Raw genomic sequence first — 25,956 nt, forward strand, 5'->3', positions numbered from 1 at the left:
GCACTATTCACAATAGCAAAGACTTGGAATCAACCCAAATGTCCATCAGTGACAGACTGGATTAAGAAAATGTGGCACATATACACCATGGAATACTATGCAGCCATAAAAAAGGATGAGTCCATGTCCTTTGTAGGGACATGGATGCAGCCGGAAACCATCATTCTGAGCAAACTATCGCAAGAACAGAAAACCAAACACTGCATGATTTCACTCATAGGTGGGAATTGAACCACGAGATCACTTGGACACAGGAAGGGGAACATCACACACCGGGGCCTTTTGTCGGGAGGGGGAAGAGGGGAGGGATAGCATTTAGGAGATATACCTAATGTAAATGACGAGTTAATGGGTGCCCCTCACCAACACGGCATATGTATACATATGTAACAAACCTGCATGTTGTGTACATGTACCCTAGAACTTAAAGTATAATAATAATAATAAAAAGTGTGATCTATGACTGCTAGCAAAAAGTGAAGTTAGACCCTTTAAAGCATTCAGGAAATTGATGAAAATAAGCAAAAGGAAAGGATTGATGTTAAATTTTATGTGAAGTTAGAGTGAGAAAGTAAGGAACAGTATAACATGCTTACAAGGAAAACATTCCAGAAAAGCATGAGTCAAGGAGAGCCAAGGATTTTAAGTCTAGCCAAAGTAGCCTTTAGTGTAACAGCTGTAGATAAATTGTCATTAACTTTCAAGAACTGGGGGAGTATTGTTCTCATGAAGCCTTCCTAAGAAATATTCAGGAGAACTAGGTTCAAATAATAGAGGTGACTGAAGATAATTTGAAATAAAGAGTTGTGCTCAATATTTAAAATATTTCTGCATTTAGAACCAGGACTAATTGAACATAGAGGAGAAAGTGTAGTATGTACTGGCTCTATGACCTGACACAGTTAGCTACATTATAACTTAAAAAATGGAAGGGATATATGCAAAAACTTTAAACTATTTTCAGTAATTGACAGCTGGCAACAATGTCTTGCATGTAATGTGGGATAAAGCAAAGGAGTATTTGTAATGTTCTAATTCTGGTATCCTTAAGAACTAGGATTTTCTGGTTGGGGAAAAGAAACAAAGATACATAATTTTTTAATAAAGTAAATATCCTTTAGCCCTGAATTTGAATACAAATTATTACTATGAACTCATGAGATGTTCTGTGTTTGAGTGTGTATATTAATGTGTATGTTTAAAATTTATAGGCTACAAACAGTAATCAACCCAGTTGTAGTAAGCTTTCCTAGTGCTTAACTATGGTCTCGAAATACCTTTCCCACCAAAAGAAACTCCTGGCTGGGGGCAGAAAATGTGCAAGATGAACCTGGAATATCTTGTCATGCAAATAAGGAATCCCACAAAGTCTGCTAAGTTCTTGTCAGAAGGATTTGAGAGTCAACTGGAAGCTCCCACTGGTCAAAGATGAGACAGTTTGAACATTGATAAGAAAAATAAAGTTGATTGAGACATACCAAATATATTTAAATCCATGAGTTTATAGTAACACAAAAACTTGTCACCATGGAAGTTGATAGAGAATGATTTATTTTTAAAACTGCTGAATCAGCATTTTATCTTTGTTATATAAGCTATACTACTGGGTCACTAACTAGTTAATGAGGTCATTTTTCTATAAAATTGTGCCAAGTAAATGAGATGAGAAGGGAATGATAGAATGGGAATATCAACATTTTCTAATCCCCAATGAATTAATGTAGGCATTGAGCATTAGTAGCTGCCATCATGAGAGGAAAAGAGACAAATAACTAGGCGCTTCCTGATGGAAATAGACCTATGAAATTATCTTACCAAGAAAATGAGCCTAAATCTGATTGAGACTGAGTCTTTAGCCCAGGAGTTGGCAATATTTTTTTTTCTGTAAAGAGCCTGATAGTAAATAGTTTAACTTGGGGGCCAGATGGTCTGTCACAGCTACTCAACTCTGCTGTTACAGCATGAAACCAGCCATAGATAATACAAAAACCAAATGGCATAACTAAGTTCTAATAAAACTTTATTTAAAGATTTTTGACCTACACTCCAGATCAACTACCAGTGTACAAGAAATATGAATGACAGAAAAACCTGTTTGAACCATACTTTGGGAATGCAAATATCAAAAATCAAGACTGTGAGAAACACTTTAGGACAAATGGATGGAATTGTTAACAGATTTCAAGGAGGAAAGAGATGGCATGTGGATTTATAGATTAGAGACTTTTCAAACACAGGCAAAACTGTTTTAGGGAGGTAGACAAGTGACATGATGAAAAATATTAAGGTAAATATAACTCTTGGGAGGACACAAAGTTGTCATTGTGAGGGGACAAGGTGAGGGTTTCTGAGGCAGTTGATATTCCTCTGTCTTCTGTCATTGTTGGTGGTCACAAAGGATGTGTATATTGATAATTGGTTCAAAGCTATGCATTTATGCAGTTTTCTGCATTTGTATATATTTGACATTGAAAGTTTTTAAAGAAAAGGTGGAAGGATGGAAAAAGTCTTCAAGCAAGTGCTAACCAAAAGAAAGTAAACTTTTGATTCAGAATGCGTTGTTAGAGGTAAGCTACTCAATAAGATTTAGCCTTCTTAAATCTATACCTAATAAAGCAAAAGCCAACAGATTAAAAGGAGAAATAGGCCGGGCATGGTGACTCATGCCTGTAATACCAGCACTTTGGGAGGCCGAGGTGGGCAGATCACCTGAGGTCAGGAGTTGGAGATGAGCCCAGCCAACATGGTGAAACTCTGTCTCTACTAAAAATAAAAAAAATTAGCCGGGTATGGTGGTACAGGCCTGTAATCCAGCTACTTGTAAGGCTGAGGCAGGAGAATTGCCTGAACACCGGAATTGGAGGCTACAGTGAGCCGAGATTGCACCACTGCACTCCAGCCTGGTGACAGAGCAAGACTCCATCTCAATAAATAATAAAAACAAACAAATAAATAAATGGAGAAATGTACAAATTCACACCCATAGTAGGAAACTTTGAAGAAGTGTATACAAACAAATATGAATTGAGTCTGACAAGTATGGTTTAGTATGAAAGACTTTATGAAAAGGGTATCTTATTTTTGCCTAGAAATTTTATTTATTGGAAATTTATTTTTTGTAGATTTTAAAATAAATTCTACAAAATTATCCCATGTAATTACATTTTCACAAAAGTATATGAAAATATATTGCTTACATAAATGTTAAAATTCTACCAAAGGACAAAACTAACAGAAAACATACCTTATTTCTTGATAGAAAGGTTTAATGTTGCACAGATTTAACAAGAAATTATTTAAATCTTCCATTGTAATTGACAGAATACATTTTACCTAGTCTTGAAATTTACAAGATAGCTACTTCTTACTGGATAAACTAATGAAACTTGTATTTTTTTTTCTCATATTACGCTATGAATGTTAACTAATCACCATGGACTTTTCCTACTATTGAAAACAATAGTTCAGAATGATTGGAATAGCTCTAATCTCAGTTTATAGATAGGTAGATTTCAGTGAGATTCCAAACTGACTTTTAGTTTTAATTTGTTTATATACCTTAGATTTTGCTGGCAGAAGTTAACCTTTCTTCCTTTTTTAAACAGGGGTTCTGAAGGAACATTAAATGATTGCAAGATAATATCTGTAGATGAAATCTTCAAGATTGAGAAACCTGGAGCCCATCCTCTTTCATTTGCAGATGGAAAGTTTTTAAGTATGGATTTTTGTTTTTGGGCTTGGACTGTATGTGTTGTACATTATTGAACTTTAGTTGTACTGGTCAGTGAATAACTTGGAAGGAAGTATAAAAGTGTAGACCATACAAATTTATTTTCAGGACAACAGTTTTGATCTAAGATTCATTTTGTTGTAATGAATTTTTCCCAAATGATAAAATGTTATTTTGAAGAAATATATTATCTTGGTATTTTATTGCTATTCTTTATTTTAAAAATATTATGGATATATAATAGTTGTAGATATTTAAAGAGTATATGTGATATTTTGATACAGGCATACAATGTGTAATGATCAAATCTGGGAAATAGGGATATTCATCACCTCAAACATTTATCATTTTTTGTGTGTGTTGGTAACATTCCAAATCTATTCTTTTAGTGATTCTTTCTCACTGTATCTTTGCACCCTATAGCCAACCCTTCTTTATCCCCTACCCCACTTCCCTTCCCAGCCTCTAATAACCATCATCATTCTATTCTTTACCTGCACAAGATCAATTTTTTTTGGCTCCCACATATGAAAGAGAACATGTCACATTTGTCCTTCTGTACTTGGCTTCTTTCACTTAACATAATGTTCTTGAGTTTCATCCATGTTGTAAATGAAGGGTTTCTATTATTTTTTATGGCAGAATAATATTTTATTGTATATGTATATACCGCATTGTCTTTTTATCTGTTGATGGGTTTCCTGTTGTTTCCTCTGTTATAGATTCTGTCCAAAGAAAAAACCTTTTTCTGTAATTTTGTTAGCCACCCACGTTTAGTTTTAATAATGAGATTTATTTTACACAAGTAAAGTCTTAGAATTATAGTGCTAATTGAGCCTTGAATTTCTGGGAGGTAATAAATGAGGCTTATATAAACATTATAAGGTTAGAATGCAGCTGTACCTCTTCATTTTACAGATTTTTCTTGCTTGATATCAAACATTTGGTAACAGAGATAGAATTAGATTCTAGGTCTTGTCATTCATGGTGGAGCTTTTTTTTGTTTGTTTTTTGTTTCGAGACAGTTTTGCTCTTGTCTCCCAGGCTGGAGTACAATGGCGTGATCTTGGCTCACTACAACCTCTGCCTCTCGGGTTAAAGCGATTCTCCTGCCTTAGCCTCTAGTAGCTGGGATTACAGGTTCCTGCCACCAAGCCCGGCTAATTTTTGTAATTTTAGTAGGAACGGGGTTTCACTGTGTTGGCCAGGTTCTCGAACTCCTGACCTCGTGAGCCACGCCTGGCCTCAGGCATTTATTCTTAAAGCCTCACACTTGATTATTCTTTTTGGTTCCTTTCTTTTCATTAGAAAAGCAACTAGCCAAGCGAGGTGGCGGACGCCTGTAGTCCCAGCTACTCGGGAGGCTGAGGCAGGAGAATGGTGTAAACCTGGGAGGCGGAGCTTGCAGTGAGCTGAGATCAGGCCACTGCACTCCAGCCTGGGCAACAGAGTGAGACTCCATCTCAAAAAAAAAAAAAAAAAAAAAAAAAAGCTGTATGCTGGCCAGGTGCCAGCATTTTGGGAGGCCAAGGTGGGCAAATCACCTGAGGGGTCAAGAGTTTGAGACCAGTCTGGCCAATATGGAGAAACCCTATCTCTGCTAAAAAATAAAAAATTAGCCACGCGTGGTGGCGCATGCCTGTAATCCCAGCTACTTGGGAGCCTGAGGCGGGAGAATCGCTGGAACCTGGGAGGCAGAGGTTGCAGTGAGCCGAGATCACGCTATTGCACTCCAGCCTGGGCAACAAGAGCAAAACTCCATCTCAAAAAAAAAAAAAAATGCTATTTCCACAGACTTTTCTTTATGCGGTTCATAGATATAAAAAATGTTTTAAGACTAGGCTTGCTATAATTTTGTTCTTAATAGGGCGAAATGATCCTGAATGTGACCTGTGTGGTGGAGACCCAGATAAGAAATGCCATTCTTGCTCCTGTCGTGTATGTGGTGGGAAACACGAACCCAACATGCAGCTTCTGTGTGATGAATGTAATGTGGCTTATCATATTTACTGTCTGAATCCACCTTTGGATAAAGTCCCAGAAGAGGAATACTGGTATGATTATCAGGTTTTTGTTGTTGTTGTTCTTGCTATGTAAATAATTAAACATGAAATATGTATTTGAACCACCAGAAATAGATTTCTAAAGATACGTAATATAGAAGTGCTTAAAATGTTATGGCCAGTGGTTACTTAGCATTCATAGCTTTATTCAATTACAGTAACAACTTCTGAACCATCTCTTGCTCCATTTTTTTAATCCCTTCAGTTTCTTCTCTGATAATAGAGTCTGTGTTCATTCAAAAATGCAAATCTGATTGTGTTGCTTCGTTGCTTCAGAGGGTTTATGTTGCCTTACGGGAGTGATATTTAGTTGCTTCTCCAGCCTGTATCTCTTACCACTTTCCTCTTTCATTTCCCCAAATACTCTACACTCTAGCCAAATTAAATATCTTTCAACTCCTTAAGTAAGCCATGTTCTTTTCCAGGTTGTCACACTTGCCATATTTTTATCTTGGAAGCATTATCCTCTTTGCTTAACTTCAAGATGATACTAATCCTTCAGCTTTTCAGTTAAATGTGACTTCCTCTGGTTTATCCTTTATGGATGGTCCTCTACCCTCAACCATGCTAGATATCCTTGTTATGGTCTATAATAGTACTTAACATTTACTACACACTAACAAAGTGGTTTATATGATTATTGTATTTAATCCTGTGATGTTGATGCATCGAAGAAGACTCCAGTTATGCTTGCCAAAATCTGTTCTTCTCTTATGGCATAGTGATAACTACAAAAAGAAGTTATCAGAAAAGAGACTGGGAACAATGTGTCCAAAGTTGATCCTTTTAATACCGTGTTAAGGAGGGTTTTTCTTTTTAAACTGTGTGCTATATTGCTACTGTTGAGCATTTTTAAGAAGGACGACTGAGTCAGAAATAACTGATGTCACAAGTGGGTAATTGGTATCTGTGAAAAATAGATTGTTCGTTTTGATCTCTCCCTGACCTGTTGGGAAGGCGGTTGCTATATTATGACAGAGGCTGTAGAGGTGAGAGAAAGGGGGAAAGGATATATCTTCTTCCTTTTACCTCCTACTACTACCTTATATGATTACACTCTGAATTTTACCATCACTAATAACTGTTTCTTCTGAAGTCTCGTATTTTCCTTCTTTCTTGTTCAGTGGATGACATATTCCTGCTTTTCTAAAATACAAACCTTTCACCTGCTCTTACAGTTCCATAGTATTTCCAGAAACTTCACTTCTTCAGTTAATTCCTCTCCCAAGTTACCATTACTTAGATCGTTCTCATTAGCATTCTAGAATCTCTTGAATTTTCAAAATACACATAAACCTCCCTTGATCCCATTTCTCCCACCAGCTGTCTACCCCATTCTCTGCTTCTTTCATGGCAAAGATTCTCAAGAGCTATCTCTACTAATTGTTTCCATTTCCTCTCCTGTTCATACTTCTGCGCTCCAGTCTAGCTTTCCTTCCACTGTATCTGCTTATGTCAGGTTCACAGACACTTTTTATGTCTACACCTAAAGGTCAGTTCTCATTCCTTACTCAGCTGCTTAGCTGGTTACTCTGTTTTATAGATTTGAGATCATATAATCCATTTTTCTACCTACTTCATTGGCCTTTCCTTCTTAGTCTCTTATTGGGTTTCCTTCACCTACCAGATTTCAGAGCCCCCCACCCTAACCCCCAAAGCACTATCCACTTCTTTTCTATGCTAGGGAACTATGCTTGTTCCCTAGATGATCTCATCCAATTATGAGATGTTAAATACGAAGCCAATAGTTCTGAATTTATGTCTTCATTTCTAATTTCCCCTGAGCTTTATATTCCTATATGCAATTGGTTAGTGGACTGGCATCACAAAATTAGTCCAGATGGAGATCTTGATTTCCACAAACTCCCTAAGATCCTGCTCCTCCCCCAGTCTTCATTAAATAGAACTAATCATTTTATCTGTTTGTTCATGCCAAAAAGCTAAACTTCATCCTCAGTTCTTTTGTTCTTTCACATACTCTACATCAATAGATTTTGACAGTTCTTAATGTTTCTTCATTCTCATCTCCCAGCCCAAACAACCATCTCTTCCCTGAACTTCTATAACAGACGTCTAACTAGTCTCTTTGCTTCCATGTGCTATCTTTTCTCCCATAGCAGCAGAGTGACCTTAAAAAGGCCTGAATTAGATCATTTGTCTGTTGGAAACTCTCTAATGTCTTCCTATTTCACTTAGAATAAAAATCTAAGCCCTTATCGTTTATGACCTGGCCCATGTCTACTCTCTAACTTCGGTTGCTTATCACTATCCTGTTTACTTACTAACCTTGGTCTCTACCCACCTTTATCTTCCTCAAAGCATACCATTTCTTTTTATGCCCCAGGACCTTTGCACTTAACTGTTTCTTTGCCAGGAATGCTTTTCTTGGGTTATCTACTGTAAGAAGCATATCATTTCTAGTCACTCTTGACACATAACCCTGATGTATTTCCACTTAACACTTTCTGGAATTCTTTCCTTGTATGTACTGGTTTTCCTTAACTACTATGTACAAACATTTTTAACCTCAGCACCAAAATAGTGCCTTGCACATAGGAGGTTCTGAACAAACCTGTTGAAGGAGTGAATCAATCCCAGAGATGACTTTAGGATGATATAATTAGAAGAGTGTCTTGTATTACTCTGGAGCATATCTCTACATTCGTATCAAGGTCTTTCACTTCACCTGGAACTCCTTAATCTTAAATCTTTTCTGCTTCTCCAAATCATGTTGTCTGGATATTTAACCTATGCACTAATTTTCTCATCAAACAGATAATACTTGCTTTAAATCACAGAATCTTTAATAAAGTTAGTTATAAAGATGAGCCCATCGGATAAAATACAGCTTTTCTTTAGGACAGTTTATTTTTGGAAGCCTTTCTGATTTTCCAACTAGAGAGGACTTTAATTCATAGTATTTAGTGCCTTCTCCAACATAATTTGCTCAAGATCAGGGACTGAATTATTTAAATTTTTCTCTCCGATAGTGCTCAACAAAGTATCTCATAATTGGATTGACTTGTGGGCATAGTATTCTTCTAAAAGCTACATAGAATAGATAATTGTGAAATAGAAAGTATGGGCAAAGAAATTTGAGATTAATTGGGCAGTGGCCATTAGATCTTTGTTAGAGTATTCCTAAAGTTTCCTTTTTTTTGGTGACATAAGAATAGCCTCATCTTATTCTGTAGACATACACCTTGCTTTTTAGAAAAGATTCAAGGTAGTTTATGAAATACAAGTTATAGTAGGGTAATCAATTACAGATAGGCTAAAGGACAAACAAGCACAAGGAATTAAAATGAAGCTAATGATAAGGTTAATATAAACAAACATCCTTGAAGTCATGTATACTTGTTATATAAACTACCATTTTCTTCTGGGAATTCTAATAACCAGTTTAGATGGGGAGTTTTATCTGTTACACAGTTGGATGTTCTAGGAAGATCTAGCTACTTTTGTTTTAATGACAGGAACTTCAAATTTCTATTCTCAGGGTTAGTGAAAAGTTTAGAGTGCATGGTATCATTTTGAATCTCATAGCTTTGAGTTTTGAACTGAATTTGAGGATTTATAAGTTATCTAAAGGAATGACAAGGGTATTTTTAAAGCCAGCCTAACCATGTAAATATTTTGAAAAGTTTAGTATTTTAATGCCAGTTAAATCTCTGTAATGTATACCAAATAATACATCTTAAAACTTGTTCTTACCTAGGAAGGCTAATATTCTGTTACTAGCCTTAATATGGCATTGTGAAAATGTCTTCGTTCTTTTTTTCTTTTAAAGGTATTGTCCTTCCTGTAAAACTGATTCCAGTGAAGTTGTAAAGGCTGGTGAAAGACTCAAGATGAGTAAAAAGAAAGCAAAGATGCCATCAGCTAGTACTGAAAGCCGGAGAGACTGGGGCAGGGTAAAGAAGAAATTCCTCTTTTCTTCCTAGTAGCAATTATAGTATATAATGTTTTAATACCAATAGTAGTAATGGTATAAAAGATTAAACAATATCATTATTTGTTAATATCAGTGGTACTTAAATTACATAAACAGTTGGGTTCCTATTTTATTCACATCTCAGAATTAAGGGCTTTCATTAAAATTTAACTTTATGAATTTCTCAAAGTTTGTTTTGTGACTTGTAGGGAATGGCTTGTGTTGGTCGCACGAGAGAATGTACTATTGTCCCTTCTAATCATTATGGACCTATTCCTGGTATTCCTGTTGGATCAACTTGGAGATTTAGAGTTCAGGTATGTTTTAACATTGGCTTAGTTGAAAGGGGAAAATTGGCTATCAGATTATAGCAGTGTTAATGTCTGTTGATTGTAAATGACCCTAACACATGACATTGACTTGTTAGAATGAAAGATTTTATTTTAGGATGGGTATACTCTTCCTGGAGGTTAACAAAGGAACATACATCACAGAATTGGGCATTAGCTATGCATTTTCATCACTTTGTTTTTACTGTTCTGTTATAGTTATGGTAGTAACCATTAATTGTTAAGCTTTCTAAACAGCCTTTCTTGCAAAAATTTAGCATTTGAAATATTAAACTTGAATGGTATAGCAATTTCTAATTGAATGTCGATGAACTCTAAGCTTGTTTCAGGTGTTGTCTTGGGGATTTATCCTCCTGAACAAATGCTAAGACATTGGGCGAGGAAGTGCCAGCTAATCTGAGAATAAAATAATTTCCCATTTCCAATTACACCTAGGATTCTGAACATTAATTAAGAGTGACTTTAATTTTTTTTTTTTTGAGATGGAGTCTCGCTCTGTTGCCTAGGCTGTAGTGCAGTGGTGTGATCTTGGCTCACTGCAAGCTCCGCCTCCCGGGTTCACACCATTTTCCTGCCTCAGCTTCCCGAATAGCTGGGACTACAGGCACCCGCCACCACGCCCGTCTGATTTTTTTGTACTTTTAATAGAGACAGGGTTTCACTGTGTTAGCCAGGATGGTCTCAATCTCCTGACCTCGTGATCCACCTGCCTTGGCCTCCCAAAGTGCTGGGATTACAGGCGTGAGCCACCACGCGTGCCCTGGCTTTAAGTTTTATATTGAATGGCCCTGGTACTCAGACCTTTAATACAATTATAAAATTTAGATAACATATACTTATCCCTTGGTATCTGTGGGGGATTGGTTCCAAGATCACCCATAGACACCAAAGTCTGTGGATGCTCAAATTGCACACAAGCTCAGGCTTGTGTGGTAGCTCACGCCTGTAATCCCAGCACTTTGGGAGGCCACAGCAGCCAGATCACTTGAGGCCAGGAGTTCGAAACCAGCCTCGCCAACATGGTGAGACCCGTCTCTACTGAAAATACAGAAATCAGACAGGTGTGGTGGCAAGCGCCTATAATCCCAGCTACTCGGGAGGCTGAGACAGGAGAATTGCTTGAACCCAGGAGGCAGAGATTATGCCACTGCGCTCCAGCCTGGGTGACAGAGCGAGACTCTGTCTCAAAAAAAAAATCCTTTATACAGTGGTGCAGTATTTTCATATAACCTATGCACATCCTCCTGTATGCTTTTTTATTAATACCTGATACAGCGTAAATGCTGTGTGAATAGTTGTTACACTGTATTGTTTGGGGAATCATGACAAGAAAAAGTCTGGACAGATTCAGTACAGACACAGCCATCTATTTTTTTCCCCAAATATTTTCTACTCTCTAATTGGCAGGTGTAGAACCTGTGGGCTAACTGTAATACATAAAAATGGCTTTAAAAGCTATGTATATATTAAATACTAGTAAATAATTTATATTTTGAAAACATGCCCTACTTTTCACTTTTTTTTTTTTTGGAGACAGAATTTCACTCTTGTTGCCCAGGCTGGAGTGCAATGGCACAATCTTGGCTCACCACAACCTCTGCCTCCCAAGTAGCTGGGATTACAAGCATGCATCACCACACCTGGCTAATTTTGTTTTTTTAGTAGAGGCAGGATTGCCTCATGTTGGTCAGGCTGGTCTCGAACTCCCAACCTCAGGTGATCCACCCTCCCAATCTCAGCCTCCCAAAGTGCTGGGATTACAGGCTTGAGCCACTGCGCCCAGCTTCATCATTATTTTCTGTTTCTCAGAGGCAGCCACGTAAAAATTTTAGTTGTCTCCTATGCATTTACCTTTCCTTCCTTCCTTCCTTTTGTTTTGTTTTTTGGTAGAGACAGGGTCATGCTATGTTGCCCAGGCTAGTCTCAGACTCCTGGCCTAAAGCAGTGCTCCAGCCTTGGCCTCCCAAAGCACTGGGATTGTAGGCTTGGCAGTGGCAGCTGCTGCTGCTCCTCCTGCTCCCCCTCTCCCCTCTCCCCCCGAACCCGCTGCCCCTGGCTGTAGTGCCATATAATCACAGCCCCCTCCTGGGCTCAAGCTGTCCTCCAGTCTGAGCCACCAGAGTAGCTGGGACTACAGGCACACGCCACCACACCCAGCTGATTTTTGTGTTTCTTTTTTTTTGAGTCGGAGTTTCACCATGTTGCCCAGACTGATCTTGAGTCTCTGGGGTCAATCCCTTCTGCCTCAGCTTCCCAAAGTACTGGGATTACAGGTGTGAGTCACTGTGCCCAGCCCTACCTTCTTATTTCTATTAATAAATAATGTGTTTATACTGTTTTTTTTTTTTTAATTCATCTTTTAGTTGTATTCACTTCTTTCTTTTTTTTGAGACGGAGTTTTGCTGCTGTTGCCCAGGCTGGAGTGCAATGGCACAATCTCGGCTCACCACAACCTCAGCCTCCCGGGTTCAAGCAATTCTCCTGCCTCAGCCTCCCAAGTAGCTGGGATTACAGGCATACGCCACTACACCCAGCTCATTTTGTATTTTTAGTAGAGACATGGTTTCCATATGTTGGTCAGGCTGGTCTCAAACTCCCAACATCAGACGATCCGCCCGCCTTGGCCTCCCAAAATGCCGGGATTACAGGCGTGAGCCACCATGCCCGGCCATATTAACTTTTTTCTATGGAAGATGAAACATTTAGTTTAATACTGTCTGTGTTCTCTTATCTTTGCAATAGTTGTATTATAATTTCGGTTGAACCGGTATTCAAAGTTTAGGTTATTATGACTTTGGATCTATAAATACAATAAAATACTGTATATAAATAGAATATAATACTATAAATATAGTTAAAATATGTATTTCTAATCACCTTATTTTTTATTTGCTTTTTTTCCTATACCTGTCTGTCACATACTTATTTTCTAAACTCCGAAAGCCTCCTTATATAGTCTAAGATGACTATGAGATTGTTTTCCTGAGCAACTAGTGAGATGGATTTGCTATTTAGAAAGAAGGGAAGATTTAGGAAAAACAGATTATTTTTGCCAGGGTTGATGAGGTGGGGATATCAAATGGTCCCTTCTGCTGAGGTATTTCAAAAGCCAAAACCTTTCCAGGTTCTGTTGCTATCAACTTCTTATTGGCTTCTAAAAGCTTCTAAAGTGCCTTCCCTGCCACCCCAAATTCTTGTGCAAGCTTGAATTTCAGCTTCTTTTACTCTGCTAAGAAAATTGTATTGGCCAGGCATGATGGTTAATGTCTGTAATCCCAGCACTGTTAGGCTGAGGCAAGAGGATTGCTTAAGTCCAGGAGTTCAAGACCAGCCTGGGCAACAAGGTGAGATCCCTGTCTCTACCAAAAAAAATTTTTAAAGACCCAATTGTATGACAAACAGATGAACTACAATACCTTTCTCAGGGAATTTGAAGTTCACCAAGAAGTGATACTTGTTTCAGTGAGACAGGAATGAAGATACGGGGGAAAAGCAGTCAGCCATTGAAGTAGAAATGAGTAAAGTAGAAATGGATAGCATGTTTGGGTAACATTGAGCAGTTTTGGCTTAGGCATATATGTTCCTTGAAGGTGAAGCTGTAGATAAGGCTAGGAAAAATAGGAGCCATATTTAGAGAGGGTAATAAATCATGTTGACTTGGGTTTAATACTATGTGACCACTTAATGTCAAAAGCAGAATTGTTTTTAAAAGAATCATCCAGTTTGTGATAGATAGGGTGGGTTTGAAGAAGCAAAACTAGAGGCAGTGAAAAAGGATCTATTGTAAACATTGATTACTCAAACTGAGACTCAAACTAATATTGAACTGTGGAAGTAAAAGTAGATGGATTTGAGAAATTTCGGAGGTAAAATCAGCAATCCTTGTAACCAAAAGGGTTTTAGGAATAAGGGAGAAGAATGGGAGTAAAATAACTCCTGCATTTTTGACTTCACAAACTAGGCAGGCAACAGAGCCACTATCCAAGACTAGTAATAAGAGAGAAACGATACAGACTGCTGATAGTTCTCTTTTAGCTGAGTTGAGCTGGAAGTTCCAATAGACCGAAGATGATTGTTTACTAGTTATTGTGCAACTCAGAATTCTACCCAATCAGTTTTAGAATTCTCAGAACCTAAAGGATATGTTTGAGGAGATTTAAAATGAGAGAGCAAAAGATAGAACTCTGTGAGAACTTCGTTCTTTAGGTACCAATAATATATATGAAAACATTTTGTAAATGTATCTTAACTAACTGTTCAGAGGTGTTTTGAGACTCTTCAATTGTTTTATAGGTGAGCGAAGCAGGTGTTCACAGACCCCATGTTGGTGGAATTCATGGTCGAAGTAATGATGGGGCTTACTCTCTTGTCCTGGCTGGTGGATTTGCGGATGAAGTCGTAAGTCATTATACAACCTTACGCATTAGTACCTGCCTTGATCATTTGTAAAATACAATAGCTTTGCCTAGGATACATCAAATACTGCTGTGTCTTTTTAGCACAGTTTTTTGTTGAAGTAATCAGTTTTATACATGTTAGAAAGTAAATCATTTGACAGTGTTTATTCTTTACATGTACTGATTTGACTTATATGTGTTGTTGTTATGTTATAAGGAAAACACTCACATTCTTGATAGAGCTTTTACTCTTTTTTTTTTTTTTTTTTTTTTTTTTTGAGACAGAGTCTCGCTCTGTCACCTGGGCTGGAGTGCAGTGGTGTGATCTCAGCTCCCTGCAACCTCTGCCTTTGGGTTCAAGTGATTTTTCTGCCTCAGCTTCCCAAGTATGTGAGATTTCAGGCATCTACCATCACACCTGGCTAATTTTTGTATTTTTATGTTTTATTTTTTAAGACGAAGTTTTGCTCTTGTCACCCAGGCTGGAGTGTAATGGCACAGTCTCGGCTCACTGCAATCTTCTCCTCCCGGGTTCAAGCGATTCTCCTGCCTCAGCCTCCTGACTAGCTGGGATTACAAGCATGCACCACCTCGCTTGGCTAATTCTCGTATTTTTAGTAGAAATGGGGTTTCACCACGTTGGCCAGGCCGGTCTCGAACTTCTGACCTCAGGTGATCCTCCTGCCTCGGCCTCCCAAAGTGTTGGGATTACAGGCGTGAGCCACCACACCTGGCCAATTTTGTATTTTAGTAGAGATGGGGTTTCACCTTGTTGGCCAGGTTGGTCTCGAACTCCTTACCTCAGATGCTATCTGTCCACCTTGGCCTCCCAAACTGGGATTATAGGTGTGAGCCACGGTGCCCATCCTCTATAGAGCTTTTTTTTGTCCTCCTTCTTTAAGTTTTCTCTTTAAAAGATAAAACTGGGCCAGGCGCGGTGGCTCAAGCCTGTAATCCCAGCACTTTGGGAGGCCGAGACGGGCGGATCACGAGGTCAAGCGATTGAGACCATCCTGGCNCAAGCATGCACCACCTCGCTTGGCTAATTCTCGTATTTTTAGTAGAAATGGGGTTTCACCACGTTGGCCAGGCCGGTCTCGAACTTCTGACCTCAGGTGATCCTCCTGCCTCGGCCTCCCAAAGTGTTGGGATTACAGGCGTGAGCCACCACACCTGGCCAATTTTTGTATTTTTAGTAGAGATGGGGTTTCACCTTGTTGGCCAGGTTGGTCTCGAACTCCTTACCTCAGATGCTATCTGTCCACCTTGGCCTCCCAAACTGGGATTATAGGTGTGAGCCACGGTGCCCATCCTCTATAGAGCTTTTTTTTGTCCTCCTTCTTTAAGTTTTCTCTTTAAAAAGATAAAAACTGGGCCAGGCGCGGTGGCTCAAGCCTGTAATCCCAGCACTTTGGGAGGCCGAGGCGGGCGGATCACAAGGTCAGGAGATCGAGACCATCCTGGCTAACACGATGAAACCCCGTCTCTACTAAAAAATACAAAAAACTAGCCGGGCGAGGTGGTGGGCACCTGTAGTCCCAGCTACTCGGGAGGCTGAGGCAGGAGAATGGCGTGAACCCGGGAGGTGGAGCTTGCAGTGAGCTGAGATCCGGCCACTGCACTCCAGCTTGGGCGACAGAGCGAGACTCCGTCTCAAAAAAAAAAAAATAAAATAAATAAAAATAAAAAAATAAAAACTGGTTCCAGTGTTATATATATAGAGCTTATTTTTTTAAATTGACTTATTATTTTGGGTTAGTTGTAGATTCACATGTAGCATTAGAAACAATACAGAGGGCTGAGTACAGTGGCTCATTCCTGTAATCCCAGCACTTTGAGAGGGTGAAGTGAGTGAATCTCTTGAGCTCAGGAGTTCAAGACCAGCCCTAGGCAACATGGCAAAGCCCTGTCTCTACCAAAAAATATAGAAATTAGCTGAGTGTGATGGCATATGCCCGTAGTCCCAGCTACTCAGGAGGCTGAGGCAGGAAGATTGCTTGAGCCCAGGAGGTCGAGGCTGTAGTGAGCCATGATCGTGCCCTTGCAGCACTCCAGCCTAGGCAACAGCGAGCGAGACCCTGTCTCCTTTAAAAAAAAAAAAAAAAAGGTGGGAAGGGGATCCTGTGCCCTCTACCCAGTTTCTCCCAATGGTGACATCTTGCCATACTATATAATAAAGTATCAGAACCAGAATATTGACACTGTACAGTCAGGGGCCGAACATTTATATTATCACAATTTCCATTGTTGTGTTGTCCTTTTATAGCTACACTATCACACACAGCCCCTCACTGCTTCTTAACCTCTGACAACCACTAATCTTTTCTCTTTTTTTTTGAGATGGAATCTTGCTTTTGGTGCCCAGCCTGGAGTTCAATGGCATCATCTCAACTCACTGCAACCAGCCTCCTGAATAGCTAGAATTACACCCGGTTAATTTTTGTGTCTTAGTAGGGATGGGATTTCTCCATATTGGCCAGGCTGATCTGGAACTCCTAGCCTCAGGTGATCTTCCCACCTCGGCTTCCCAAAGTGCTGGGATTACAGGCATGAGCTACTGTGCTGAGCCTTTTTTTTTGTTTTTATTTTTGTTTTTTGAGAGTCTCACTCTGTTGCCCAGGCTATAGTACAGCGGCTCAGTACCTCTGCCTCCCAGGTTCGAGTGATTCTCCTGTTCAGCTTTCCGAGTAGCTGGGCTACAGGCATGCACCACCATGCCTGACTGATTTTTGTATTTTTGGTAGAGATAGGGTTTCACCATGTTAGCCAGGCTGGTCTCAAACTCCTGACCTTGGTGATCCGCCAACCTCAGCCTCCCAGAGTGCTGGGATTACAGGCGTGAGCCACTGCACCCAGCCTCATTTCTTTATTCCTGCAATTTTGTCACTTCAAGAATTTTTATAAATGAAATTATGTGGTATATCATATATTAACCTTTAGGACTGGCCTTTTCTACTCAGCATGATTCTCTGGAGATTGTGGCATGTATCAATAGTTCATTCCTTTTTATTGCTGAGTACTAGTCCATGGTGTGGATGTACCACAGTTCATTTAATCATTTACTTGTGGAATAACAGCTGGGTTCTTTTGAGTTTTTAGCTATTACAGATAAAGCTACAGTAAATATTTGTGAACAGGTTTTTTGTAAACATAAGTCTTTATTTCTCTGGGATAAATGCCCCAGAAGTGCAATTCCGAGGTCACATGTGGCAGTTGCATGTTTAGTTGTTTAAAGAAACTGCCAGACTGTTTTCTCCAGTGACTGTACCATTTTACTTTTCTATCGGCAATACATGAGTGATCCAGGTTCTCTGCATCTCACCAGCATTCGCTATTGTTGCTGGGGTTTTTTTTTTGTTTGTTTTTTGTTTTTGCCATTCTGATAGGTGTGTAGTGGTAGCTTATTGTAGGACGTCATTCATTTGCTTATTTGCCATCTGTATAGCCTCTTTAGTAGTTAGCTCTTCAGGTTTTTTGGTTTTTTTCTATTGGGTTTTTTTTTTTTTTTTTTTTACTGTTTATCGGATATGTGGTCTTCAGGTATTTACTTGCTTTCGTGGATTGTTATAAAGATGAATTAATTTGAGTAGTTACGGAGAGCACAAAATATAGTATGTTTTCAGACAGAAATAGAAAAACTTGCTGTCTTTCTGAAAGGCAGATTTGGCAGTGCATTTACATTAACATGGCAAAGTAAATGAAAATGGAAATATTTAGGTTCATCCTTTGCATACTTCTTTAGCATGCATATTTTGAAGCTATATCTTTATGTATTTGTCAGAAATACAAAAGATGTTATATAGTTTAATACAGTCAGTGTTTGGAATTTTTTAAAGGCTTTATAAATAAATCAACTAGAAATGTAGTCTCTTTAACAATTGTTTTTAGTGTCTGGGCAATTGTATTTGATCTGGTCTCTGACATTTGTTGTATTTGAAACTTGGGCCAAATTATTTAACTCTGGTAACTCAGTTTCCCCATCTGTAAAAAGAAGAAATAGTAGTATTTTATGTCGGGAAGATCATTACATTAAATGAGATAATTTATGTAGCCCTTTGCACATAGCACGGACTGAAATGTTAGTTATATTCTCTGTAGCAGAATATTACTTTAAATAGGGCCAGTCACAGTAGCTCATGCCTGTAATCTCAGCACTTTCAGAGGCTGAGGTGGGCTGATCACTTGAGGTCAAGACTTCGAGACCAGTCTGGCTAACATGATGAAACCCCGTCTCTACTAAAAGTACAAAAATTACCCATTCGTGGTGGTGCATGCCTGTAATTCCAGCTACTCGGCAGGCTGAGGCAGGAGAATCACTTGAACCCAGGAAGCAGAGGTTGTGGTGAGCCAAGATCACATCACTGTACTCCAGCCTGGATGACAAAGTGAGACTCTGTCTTTAAAAAAGAGAAAAGAATATTATCTTAAATATATGAAGTTTATTTTCTTGTTTCCATGTTTTTGAATATAGTTACTGGTCAAACGTTGAAACATTTGTGGAGATAAGTACTGATGAACTGCTAGTTGTCTTAGATAGTCAAGTCTATTAAATAATGTGAAGAAGAATTTTAGGACTAAGGTGACATATAGGCCTTGATTGACAGCTAAAGTGTATCTGGAGATGTTTATATATTTTATAAGCATTTTCAACTTTTTGATCATTCTTTTGTAGGCAAGTATATCTACAGGATTAGGAAAAGGAAACCTGAATAAGCTTTTCACATTTAAGAAAAACATTTCCTGAATTCTTGAATTTGGTATAAATTTCATGAAGCCAGTGATCTTTGTTCAGTCTGGTTGAATGGATGTAATACTCTTGCGTACCTGCTGATAACTGAGTTAATATTTTAGCCTAGTAACTTAGGAATTAATCAAATGCCAGTTTTAGTGCCCTGTATTTTGGTGACCTCTTTTGAGAAGTGAGGACCCACAAAGATGATCTGTATCCTCTCAGTTGTCTTGAGAAGTAGTTTGCTCAGTGTTCAGGAGAAGACTCTGAAGCCAGAGTCTGTTTGGTTTTGTGTCCTGGGTGTGGAGCCATCTCTCTTCCTAGTTGTGTGATTTTAGGCGATTTACTGAACCTCCGCCTCATCTGTAAAATAAGATTGATAGTACTTAAAGGCTTGCTGTGAGGTTTAAATGAATTAATTATATGTAAAATGCTTCTCCTAATACCACCTAACCCCCCAGTAGTAGATGTGTGTTATACTAGCAGTGGTACAGTTTTGCAGAGATGTAAAGGGTATTATAAGAGGAACTGGTAAACTTTGAGGCTATGGTCTAGACAGCCTTGAATTAAATCACTAAAGGAGTTTGGAGAATGTTTGTCTTCATTGTGCTTTGGAATTATTTATCTGATAGTCTATAGGGAGGAGGCTGAGAAGTTTAGTATAAAGGTCTTCCACCTGATCTTGATGATGGCAAGAATAGGAGCATCTAGCTTGTTGTCTTAGGCAGTTGCTTTAGCAGCTTGGGAGAAGAATAGAGGTTGGGAATAACTGAAGAACTGAGTTACTTCAGGGCAGTGCTGTGTCCCTTGTGTAGATAGAGCTGCTTTATGTGAGCTCTTCCCAGGCACTAGAACTTGTTTAGGCTACTGCCTCCCAGGCACAATTTAATGGATCATTGACTAGAAGATGCAACAAATTTAGGCTGATTATTTTATTTTTTAATAGAGACAAGGGCTTGCTATGTCACCCAGGCTGGTCTTGAACTCCTGGGCTCAAGCAGGCCTCCTGCTTTGGCCTCCCACAGTGCTGGGATTACAGGCATGAGCCATTGCGCCTGGCCTTTCCATAGGAAAAATAGTCTGAAATAATATTGGTTGAGCTCTTACAGTCTGACAGTTTTTTCCCTTGTGGTAATATAATGTTTTTGTTGATGTAATGATTAAAGTACAAATGAGTTAAAGGTACGAAATTTTAGCCATGTTTCCTTGATTTGCTGCTTGAAGAATAATCAGAAATGTTTTAAATACTATTTAGCTTACATTTGTCTTATTATGCTCTCTTACTTTCCATTACTTTTTCTTTATGGCACTCCCATAATAACTTGAAAAGTTGACAGAGTTATGAATATGAATATTGTGGAGTCTGTCCAGATACCGGGTGGAAGACTGGTTTTGATCAGTTTAAGAAGTATTCTAAACTGTTCTAGATGTACGTATTTATTAGAATTCCTTCTCATAGAATACATACTAAAGATTAAGTTTCGTAATACCTTGTTTAAAAAATATGTAGACCTTAATATTGGATTAACAAAAAGTGAAAGTAAATTTAAGGGTTTTGGACCAATAAAACACTGTAAGACCATGAGATTTTAGTTGTGGCTTTTAATCCAAGGAAAAAACAAAGTATAAATAAATGACTTCTATAATAAGAATTTGGTAGACAGAAAACATTGTCTAAGTTGTCTAAACTAATTAAAATGATCTTGCATTAAAGAATCACTATTTTGCTAGTGTTAGTAGAATTAACTGTGCACTTGATAGTTACTTTTCTTAATTTGTTTCAAGTACTGAATCAGATAGAGACAATAATATCCATATAAATTTGTAGCTGCTATGGAAGTAATTGGAGAGCTAGTGCATGTAACATCTTTTTTTCAAATTTTTTCCAAATTTCTTCTTAATGGGAGGCGATTTTTTTTTACCTGAATGTGATAAGAGTGAACCCACAGAGTATGAAATAAAGGGAACTTACTATGCTGTTAGAATTTTAATATGAAAGCCAGGGCTCAGTGGCTCATGCCTGTAATCCCAGCACTTTGGGAGGCCAAGGCAGATGGATCACTTGAGGCCGGGAATTTGAGACCAACATGGCCAACATGACAAAACCCCATCTCTACTGAAAATGCAAAAGCTAGACAGGCATGGTGGCACATTGCTGTAATCCCAGCTACTTGGGAGGCTGAGGCAGGAGAATCAGTTGAACCCGGGAGGCAGAGGCTACAGTGAGCCGAGATCGTGCCACTGCACTCCAGTCTAGGTGATAGAGCAAGACTCTGTCTCCAAAAAAAAGAAAAATTGAATATGAAGTTTTTAGGTAAACATTGCTATTGTCAATGCCAGAATTTGAAATTTGAGACAGCACACTTCTGTATGGTGTAGATGTCAGTTGGAAATCTGGTTATGGAGTGTTTGTTGAAGTGGTATTACCTATAAAGAACCTACAAGCTAGTATTGTTAAGTTTTAACATTGAATTGAATAAAATATAATATTTAAACCCGTAAGACCTTACTTTGTAACATTCTGTTGATTATTTTACTACATATATAGCATGAGTCTAACCATATTTGGAGATGTAGGAAAGTATAATTTAAAGTGAAAGTGTTAGGTCAAGTTATGTAACTTGAAGGTATATTACACACAAGATTGCATTTAAATTTTGCATTATTTTGGGAGATGCCTCAAGAGAAAACATCAACTCATAACATCCTAATGAAATGTTTTGACTCTGAAATAAGCATTGGTGAAATTATACTTGGGTTTAGCTTTCTTAATAAAGAAAATCTTCTCTGACAGGACCGAGGTGATGAGTTCACATACACTGGAAGCGGTGGTAAAAATCTTGCTGGTAATAAAAGAATTGGCGCACCTTCAGCTGATCAAACATTAACAAACATGAACAGGTACTACTGTAAACACTGTTTAGAATTTGAACATTGAATAAAAGTTTCATCATAGGACTGTACATTGTAACTTATATTGCAGAGGAGAATCTCAAACTGGGAGTTAAAGATCTGAAATTAAAATTCCAGTGCCTGATTACGTAATTGTTTATCAGCATCCTAACATATCTTTATAGTATTGTTTTTTAAATGCCATAATTTCTAGTCTTACTGAATACATGTGGTATGCATTTGAAAAAGTTCACAACTTTGAAGGAAAGGAGCCTGTATAATTTAAGCAAAATTGAGAATAAGGTGGCTTGTCTACTGCCCCATTGGTCAAAGCTAAAAGTGACAAACTCCTTTTTAGAGTAAACTTAGTAACGTGAAATAAAGTTATGTTTGAGAGCCACATTTATGTACATAAATGAAGCGTAAGGTAACTTAATCAAGTCTGTACTGAATGTACTTTTAGGATGTCTGCTAATAAGATATCTTCTAAGAGTTGTTAAAGGGAATGTTCATTTAGTTACAAAAGTGATCTTTTCTAACTAAATCCCCTTAAGACATTACAAAAGAGCCACCGTGTCCTGACCTTTATTCTATAGAAATACTAATGACATCTCAGCTCCTATGTGTACAGAAAATTTATTAATTTCAAAAATGTTTTGTTTTATAAATGCATGCTAATACCAATATTAATAAGTAACCCAGACCACCAGATAGCAAAAATCACATTATAGTTTGTCATACTGAAATTTTTGTGAACATTTCATAAAGTTAACAGTTTTATATCCTATTATTAAGGGTATTTTGTGGATTGAGTAAAATGAGTGTTTTCACTTTGAGTCTAAATCACTCAGTTTCAAGTAGTGTCCCCTTAATTTCTGATTAGTGTGTGATGTAAAGAATATATCAATATGATTTCAAGACTTTCATGTGGATCAACTTACATAGAATCTCTGTTTTTATGTGTTCTATATTGTTTCTGACAGTAGGATTATTTTTACTGAACCAGCAGAGGAGACAGGTCAGATTTGCTGGTGAAAACATTCTTGAGACAGGAGCTTAGCTGTTCTTTTCTAGCAAGAAAGCAGTCCTTCAAGAAGAATGTCTTAAAATAAATATTTTGATGTGTTTTTGTCAATGAAAATGTATCTCAAATTTACAAAAGGACTCTTTCAAGTTGTCAAATCAGAAAATTATTTTTCCCTTTAATAATTGATAGTTTTGCTTGAAAGGAACTTCCTTCATAACCACCCACCGTTGTAATGTACATGTTAGATTCCTTTCACGCTTTTGGACAATCTAATAAGTACCGCTACAGTCTCATTAGAAGTTAATTCACAGACAGTAAAAATGTTTGCTATAAAGAGGAGATAGTGAAAATGAAGTATCAACTGAAAACAATTTAGGGTTGAATTATCAGAGAGACTTTAACATCCCATCTGTCAGTTTATACATTAAGTTGTGAATACGCCTTGTGGTTGTAAAAGTGCTTGGGCAAAGGTACCTGTATGTCTTACAAACATGAAAACTGAGGTGAGAGACCCTTTGCTCTGACCCATAGTATACTCTTTTCCCAGTAGTGTATGATTCAATTCATTTTTGCTTATTTGCTAGGAGGTAGGTCGACACCTTCTTACTTCTGAGTTTATTCCTATTTCATCCCAGCTCTTCCAACTTTAAGAAACTGAAGAGGGCAGCAAAGTAACCTGGGCATCTTTTATCAGGGCAGTCAGAGGCACCTGACTGGTTGAGCTGCAGATAGATTAATGGAGGAGCTCTGTTGCTGTATTGCCTAGTTTCATCCTTTTGGACTCTTTTCATATACTTGAATAGCCTAATTATCTGAAGTCAGAAGTGAGTTGACAGTGCCAGTTAGTAGTGGCAGTAATTATGACTGAAGGTATCTGTGAGCACTAAAGCATTCCATTCAATGACACGAAGGTAATAGTTACTCTAGCTCTTTAAGATAAAATATGTGTAATATGTCAATAGATATTCTGTAAGTGAGACGTAATACTAGCCCTAGAGTCGAAGGCTGTATTTTTTTTCTACCTCCCAGAATTTTAATGCATCTTCCTTTTAGTTTAAAAAAAAAAAAAGGTAACTTGGTAAGCTTCAGCTCTTTGACCACAGCTACTATATAAGTTATTTTAAAACAAAATACTTTTAAGTTTATTTACTCACTAAAATATAACTATAGTCAAGACATTTCTTTTCAATAGGTTAGTCATACTCTTGGAGTCTATTTTTTAACTTGAGCCTGCATAAAAGAATTAAACCCTGAAGACATATTTTATGTCATATCTGCTTTCACCAGATTGGGTATAATTCTGTTTTTTGTTTGTTTTTTAAACCTTAAGTGTTCTCAGTGTTTTCTTTTCATTTAAGACATAGGTGTCCTAGAGGAAAATGCTAATTTTAAACTGATTCTAAAATTGTTATTTTAAAATACTAAAAATAATTTAAATTCAGATTTTGGTACAACTAGGTTCTCCCAAGAGAAAGGTCTTCTGACATCTAATAAGTTCATTGATTTACTATTGTTAGGTGATGAATGTACATACTAAGTTCCAGCTAAGTCAGGTGCTGCTTCCAATTCAGTGTTCCTCTTTGACCATGTATTATCAGTAAAATGTAGTGATCTCAAGCAGCCAGAAATCTTCGTTGTCATTAGCACAGACATTTGGATGCTTTAGGCTTATTGAAATTTATCTTTTTATGGAGGCCTTTAAAGAATATTCTCATACAGCACTTGTTCTTAATATCTTTTAAACTTTAAGGATTCTCTGTTGTCTGGAATGTGGAAAGTAGACCTGGGAAGGTCATTTGTACCTTGCTGACAAATTTATATTTCTGGATTTCTTTCTACATTATTCCAGCAATTTACCTCACACCTTTATCAAAGATCACTATTAAAACAATCATTTGCTTTAGTTTTCCAACGTTCTCCCTTCCCCCAACAAACGTTATTTAAAGAAAAATTCCATGTATTTCTAGTTGTTTTCTATTATACGTGGCACAGATGTTATTACTTTCAGAAGAACCCTACAGGCTATCTGAGAACCAATCCCCTGGCTTGGGGGTGACATCAGAAAACTGATTTGTCTTCTCTGCTGGTGGGGGAAAGCATAATCCTATTATCTGGAATAATATGGAAAGAATCATAGAATCTTAACCATCAGGTAAGGTATAATTCACCTTTTAATTGAGCTAATGACTCGATTGTATACTTAAAGAAAAATTACGTGGTATAAAGACCTTTTTGTTGTTTTTTAGGGCATTGGCCCTAAACTGTGATGCTCCATTGGATGATAAAATTGGAGCAGAGTCTCGGAATTGGAGAGCTGGTAAGCCAGTCAGAGTGATACGCAGTTTTAAAGGGAGGAAGATCAGCAAATATGCTCCTGAAGAAGGCAACAGATATGATGGCATTTATAAGGTGCTCTATCTGGCATGACATCTTGTTTGTCATTCTTCCTGGGCTTTCAAGGCAGGGTTGTTACAAGTGACTACTGTGGGTGGGCTCGAGGAAACAGTAGCCATCTTATATTGCTACTTTTTCTGGAAATTTAACAGATACATAAAGCAAACTCCTAATTTCAGCACTTCACTTTTAAGGCTTACTTCGAGTTCTAAGGGCAGAGTTGTATTTTGGGTTAAGATTTTTTTTTTTAAATGTATGTTCTCTGTCATAAAGCCATTTAAGGAACTGGCTGTTGTATAACTTGATTTTATATATCTTTTAGAATAATTTTAGTTGTAATTGATTTTCAAAGCAGAGCACATTATAATAATAGATTTGCATTCTTTGTTTAGAAAGAGGCATTTGCTGCCATCTTTACTATACAAAATTATATTAATTAG

The 25,956-nt window shown here is 37.8% G+C and overlaps 1 protein-coding gene across 1 annotated transcript in view; it reads left to right on the forward strand.

The window, feature by feature from the left end:
* Positions 1–25,956, forward strand: part of LOC108527194 (E3 ubiquitin-protein ligase UHRF2) — an 85,502-nt gene that overhangs the window by 50,559 nt on the left and 8,987 nt on the right. Inside the window, exons 5-11 of the mRNA XM_017868344.1 lie at positions 3,606–3,715; positions 5,598–5,784; positions 9,584–9,707; positions 9,937–10,044; positions 14,371–14,475; positions 21,998–22,104; positions 25,369–25,531. Coding sequence (XP_017723833.1) covers positions 3,606–3,715; positions 5,598–5,784; positions 9,584–9,707; positions 9,937–10,044; positions 14,371–14,475; positions 21,998–22,104; positions 25,369–25,531 — 904 coding nt within the window. The remainder of the gene's footprint in view (positions 1–3,605; positions 3,716–5,597; positions 5,785–9,583; positions 9,708–9,936; positions 10,045–14,370; positions 14,476–21,997; positions 22,105–25,368; positions 25,532–25,956) is intronic.

Source organism: Rhinopithecus bieti, unplaced genomic scaffold, assembly GCF_001698545.2.
Source record: "Rhinopithecus bieti isolate Rb0 unplaced genomic scaffold, ASM169854v2 scaffold_2453, whole genome shotgun sequence".
Lineage (NCBI taxonomy): Eukaryota > Metazoa > Chordata > Mammalia > Primates > Cercopithecidae > Rhinopithecus > Rhinopithecus bieti.